Source organism: Phodopus roborovskii, unplaced genomic scaffold (assembly GCF_943737965.1).
Source record: "Phodopus roborovskii unplaced genomic scaffold, PHOROB, whole genome shotgun sequence".
NCBI classification, from domain to species: domain Eukaryota; kingdom Metazoa; phylum Chordata; class Mammalia; order Rodentia; family Cricetidae; genus Phodopus; species Phodopus roborovskii.
The window spans coordinates 6,501,126-6,507,131 of NW_026126485.1; the positions used below are offsets into that span (position 1 = coordinate 6,501,126).

The 6,006-nt window shown below is 40.3% G+C and overlaps 1 protein-coding gene across 1 annotated transcript; it reads right to left on the reverse strand.

Annotated features, from left to right (window-relative positions):
• Positions 1-864: 864 nt before the first annotated feature.
• Positions 865-1,872, reverse strand: LOC127229948 (translation initiation factor eIF-2B subunit alpha-like). Its single transcript, XM_051195056.1, is given in 2 exon segments — positions 865-1,497; positions 1,499-1,872. Coding segments are annotated over 2 exon segments (906 nt in total). The 5' UTR covers positions 1,831-1,872; the 3' UTR covers positions 865-923.
• Positions 1,873-6,006: the final 4,134 nt, after the last annotated feature.

Consider the following 6,006-nt stretch of genomic DNA (forward strand, 5'->3'; position numbering starts at 1 on the left):
AGAGCTTGGATTAAAGGTGTACACCACCATGCCCAGCTTTCCACATTGGTTTGGTTTTTGGTTTTTGAGACAGAGTCTCTCATTTTTATTTAAGATTTGCTGGTTCAGCTAAACTAGCTAGCCAATAAGCTCCAGGAATCCATCTATCTCTACCTCCTAAGCACATGCATCATACCTGGCTTTTTGTTTTTTTCTAGATTTTTGGAACAAAACTCAGGCTTTCATGATTGTCCAGCGAGAACTTCACCAGCTGAACCATCAACATATTCCTTTTTTTCCCCCCCAAGTATTTCATATATTTTATTTGCAAAAATCCTGATTTGTTCCCATGTTTAATTTACAAAAGTTGTCTAAAGTGAACTGACATTTTATAGATACAAGTTAGGTTGGGACATTCTGTGTGCAGTGTCATGTGAATGTGGCCCCTGCATTGGCGCTGTTCCTGTCTGGCTTGACCCTGCTGAGGAGACGAGCCCTGGAGCCAGATGCAGTCAGCAAGTGTTTCCTGGCTTTTTGTTAGGCACCCCATGATGTGTCCTCAGTGGCTGCCACTGCAAAAGGGCCTGCATCACTTTCGCTGATGCAAACCAGCCTGGAGTATGGTATGAGTAGAGGGTCCCCACTTGTGTACTGTCTTCCTCGGGTTTGCAGCCAGTCATCTAACTTGTACTTCCAGAGACATGAGTTTCTAAAAACAGGAAGGATGCTTCAGCTTCATTCTAGAACTAGGAACAGGTTTCAGATGTGACAGAGCTGAGTTAAAAGGGTTTTCCAGGACTGTGTCACTTTCCAATGTGAGCCCTTTGCATTCAAATCTGGAAGTCTGATTCAGTTTTGGCTCCTGGCTGGAGTGGAGAGGAGGCTGCTCACCCTGTAGAGCTCTGTACACATGCTCCCTGCAAGTTGATAGGAGGGGACTGTGCTCATAGGTACAGCATGATGAGTTCATCGCTTACAGCAGATGGTGTCAGCACACCCAGGTCTGTAAACAGCAGGGTAATCAAGGATGGGGAAGTATAGTCAACCCAGGGGTGTTCCTCTTTGAGATCCTGCCCAGTCTGCATGGACTTCAGAGTGTCTGCCTTGTACTTAAACTTATCTGGGACGTCTTGCTGATTAAGCGGGAAGAGCCGTACAAACTTGAAACTTTCTGCAACCACATAGAAGGGCTTGTTTTGGGCTTTGGCACACACGGCCATCTGGTTGGTTCCAATCTTGTTAATAATTCCTCTGTTCTCAACCACTCCTTCAGCACCAACTATGACAAGATCTGCTTTCTCCATGATATAGCCAACAGCAGCATCTAGCACCACAGTGACAGGGACATTGAGGTGGCAGAGGGCTTTGGCCATTTTCTTCCTGGATAAATCAGGTTGAGACTCCATGATGTACACACTGAACCGCTTCTTGGCTGCCACAGCTTCTTCCAGGACCTTTAGAACAACTCTGGAGTATGCGTGAGTCAAAATTCTCGCCCCATCTTTGATGAAGGTATTTTGCAATTTTGTTTCTTGACAAGGATATTCTCCTGAGGAAAAGCTCCCCTCTCTCAATCATGATCTTACATTTAGAGTAATCAGAGTACTCCAGGGAGATGAGACTGATGAATTGAAGGAAGAGCTCTCCACCAGAGGACACGGCCACGGTGGAGTCCACACCACATAGGGTTTCTATGGTGCTGGTGAGATTTGCTCTCAGGCCCTGGAGTGTCTCCCCTTTATCTCTCTTCAAGAACTCCAGCAAAGTCCAGATGGCAGCCACTGCTGAGGCCATGTTAGGATTGCCTTTCATCTGAGACTTGAAGTATTCGATTAACTCATGGTTCTCCATGGCTCCCTCGTGAACCCCGCAACCGCGCCGGCAGCAAGCCACAGGGTGACCCAACATATTCCTTAACTGTCATTTTTTTCTGGGTGTTTTCAAGACTTTCTCTTCGGCTAAGCACAATGACTCACACAGATATTCCCATTATTTGGGAGGCTGAAGCAAGAGGATCTCTGAATTTTGGTCACCCTGAGACCACTTCTCAAAACACAAAAATAAACACTTCAACTTTGGTTTAACAATTTGACCATGGATGACATTAGGGTTGCTTACCTTATTTTTATCCTAGCTAGGGCTTGTTGAGACTTTGTAACCTACATATAGGTTCAGGTTGTGAAAGACCCTTCTTAGATGATTCTAATTTTCTATTTCTTGCTGAATTAATTTTGGCAGACTTCACTAAAACATTGCCCATTTCATCTATATTTTCAAATTCACCAGCATAAAGTTGTTAATATCTTTTTCTTGAGTTGTGTGCAGTGGCTATAGTGACAGACCTTTTTTGAATCCCAGAACAGTACTTGTGCCTTCTCTCTAATTTTGGTCAACTCCACAACTGTTACTTTCATAATTCCAGCTTTTGTCACTATGATCTATGTCATTGAGGACAAACCCTTGTTTGTCCCAAAGCTTCTCTTTGACTTTTATGTTTGTTTTTTAATTGCTATCATTATTCTTTGCTTTGTTTTTCATGTTTGCTATTTATAATTTAGTATCAACTTTTAAGAGCTTATTTGATGGATAATAAGCATATTCATTGAAAGATAATTTTACAGTCATTTATTTATTCTTTGTGTGTGTGTGTGTGTTCACACATTCATGCATGGATGTGTGAGGTCAGAGGGCAACTTGGAGGAATAAGTCCTCTCTTTCCATCATTTGGGTCCTGGGAATCAAACTCAGGTAGTTAATCTTGGCAGCAAGCACCCTTACCCACTGGCCCATCTTGCCACTGAACTTCACTAATACTGGTCTTCATTATTTTCTTATGTAGGATAGAAAACTATGCATGTTCCTCTCATTACATTTTTGGCTTCATACCTCCATTTGTAGTTTGTAGCACTGCCATTATTGTTTCACATATGATTTGTGTAAAATAATATCCTTTATTTATAAATGTAAAAGTAATTTCCACTTACCTGTTACTGGTGTCTCCAGTAGTTACATGGATTGTAGAAATATTTGGATATTGTTTAATTCTTTTTTGCTTTGTTCTTCTATCAGAGATAATGTTATAAAACCCAGACTTGAGCTCACTATGTAGCCCAGGCTGCCCAGATGTGCATGCAATGCCATAGCTGACTCTTTCAAGACATTTTCATTCTTGCTTTACAGTCACATTTAACATACTGGGTACTTGGTGGGAAGTATGTGTTTTCTTGACTTCCGTGTAGTTGTAGTATTTAACAGATATTTATGAATCTGCCTATCAATGTATATTGATCATTTTATATTTTAAGTGATTGGTTTTCTTATTTGATAACTTCTATCAGTAAATGATACAAGCATATTGGGGTTTTCCCTTTTAATTGAAAGTCTGTGCCTTTCTCCTCAGAATAGGAAAGCTACTTCAGGAATTTCAGTTGAGGACCCCAGCTGTGCATAAGTGTCAATCATTTGTAAGTGATGTAGCCATTTTCATTAGCTGATTTTAAGATTTTGCTGGCCTTACAATGTATCTATTGAGCTTTAAATTTTGGTTATTTTTCATTTCTAGAATCTGTATCACTTTTTATAATGTCATGTTACCTAGAAAGCATTTCATTTTCTTTTTATTTCTTTAAACATGACATAATTATTTCCAAATACATGTCTAATAATTCCACTTTTTAAAATCTATACAGATGGTGGGTGGTGGTGGTGCACACTTTTAATCTTAGCACTCAGTGGGCAGAGACAGGCAGATCTCTGTGAGTCTGAGGCCGTCCTGGTCTACAGAATGAATTCCAGGACAGGCTCCAAAGCTACTGAGAAACCCTTGTCAAAATAACAAAACCTATACAAGTATATATACATGTATGTGTCTATGCATGCTCCACATACGTGTGAAGGTCAGAGGAGTCCCATCTTACCTTCCTTCTCTTGGGTCCTGAGGATGGAACAAGTTATCATATTTAGTGGCACATCTTTGCCCACCAAGTCATCTCTCTGGCCCCTATCAGTCTTTTGTGTCTCCTGATTTTCATTCATGATGTCTCTTTGCCTCTATACCACCACTACCACAAGTATCTTATAATCACTGTCTTTGAAAATTACTTCTGTCAGTTGCCCAAATTCTGGCATAGATGTACTGTTAAGAAAGCATACATGTTTCTCCTTAGGATATTGTAAGGACCAACAGCTACAGCTACATCTTAGCTCAAGTTTGCCACGGGCATGTCTTTAGTTTCTGAGTTGTAGATACTATGATCCTGGATGCAAAGCTATCTAAAAGCTGCCATGTCCCCAAATCAAATCCCATAAGGTTTTTTTTTTTTTCATGTTATATTTATTTCCAAGGAATACTTTGTCACAATCTCTCTTGGTTGGACTGGAGAATGAGTTTAGATATGGTTTACTTTATTTATTCTGAGTGTGAATCTCATCCCAATTTAACATCAGGACTATCTCCTTTAAGATCTTGGATACTGGGCATGACTTCTGTCTTTCTTGTCTAAGGAGGATATATACCCACAACTCAGTTTTGCAGATATAGCAAATGCTGTCAAGATATTAGCCTCATGGATGAGCATGTATACTTACATATACATACACATTCATAAAATGAACATGTATGCTCATAAATCTTGTAAACGACTTTTTTATAATAATTTACAGTTTCTACTATAATTTCACATTCATAATTCATGAAGTCTAATTGGTCTTAATAATAAAAACTCAGAATCAGCTATGGGGGTGGGGGAGTTAAAAGATCAAAGAAGCAAAGCAGTCAGCCATTAGCTCTTACCTCTACCTCAGACCAAATGGGCGATCATGTCTCCATGAATCCTCAGACTGAATGCTCAGACTGACTGCCTATACTGCCTAGACTACATCCTTAGACTGCTTCAGACTAACTGCTCAGACTGCCCTGAGCTCCAATCTCCTTCCGCCTATATTCTTCTCTCTGCCCAGCCATATTACTCCTGTCTCCACCTCCTTAGTACTGGGATTAAAAGCATGTCACTCCAAGTGCCGTGATAACCTTCGTGTAAGCTCTGTTCCTCTTTAGACTGAATCAGTTTCATGTAGCCCATGATAGCCTTGAACTAACAGAGATCCCTCTGCCTCTTTCTCCCAAGTGCTAAGATTAAACATGTGTACCACTACTTCCTGGCTCCTATGGCTATCTAGTGTGGCTAGCTTTGTTTGCACTCTGGTCTTCAGGCAAGCTTTATTTGTTAAAGCTCAAACAAAATATCACCACAAGATAGCTAAAGAGAGCCCTAACTTTCTGATCCTTCTATCTCTTCTATGCTCCATCAGGAGCATTGAGATTAAAGGCTGTTTTTTGTCATTGGTTTTTGTTTTGTTTTGAGTTGTTTTATTTTTGGTTCTGGGGATCAAATCATCCCGAATGCTAGGGAAACACTTTGCTAATTGAACTACACCCCCAGCTCCTCAGGTTCTTGATATTAAAAAAGAAAGTTTAATGTGTCAAACTATATTACATAATATTCCCCATTGTTTTTAGCTGAGGAGATTATCTAAAGAATCCAATTTGCTGGTTTTGGAAACCAGAAGCTACTACTTAACATCAAACTATTTTTATATGTTACTTCTATTAAAATGAAACTTGAATAAAAGAAAAACGCAAGCAGGCACCAAAAATGGGAAGATATAGAAAGAGTCATGTAGGAAAGGGATGGAGAACTATTAAGGACTAAAATTCTGACTTGGGGGAAGAATTCACACCACAGACAAACTTCCAGCTTAGTCTCAAATGGTCCAACAACAGAGAGAAACCGTGCCCATTTCAGGAAAACATACCACTATGTGGCAAATTTGAAGAGGCAAGGAAGGATGACATATTGGAGAAAGGATGGTGTGCGGCCATTCCAGTGTAGGCATGTGCAGCAGCTTCAAGGTACCCAACAGTGGTGGGTGCTCTCCATTCCTCACCTTTGTTCCCTTCACCAATGATCTGACTCTTGACTTAATACTCCAATTTCAGTCCATTCCATGACCACCAGATCTGAAGGT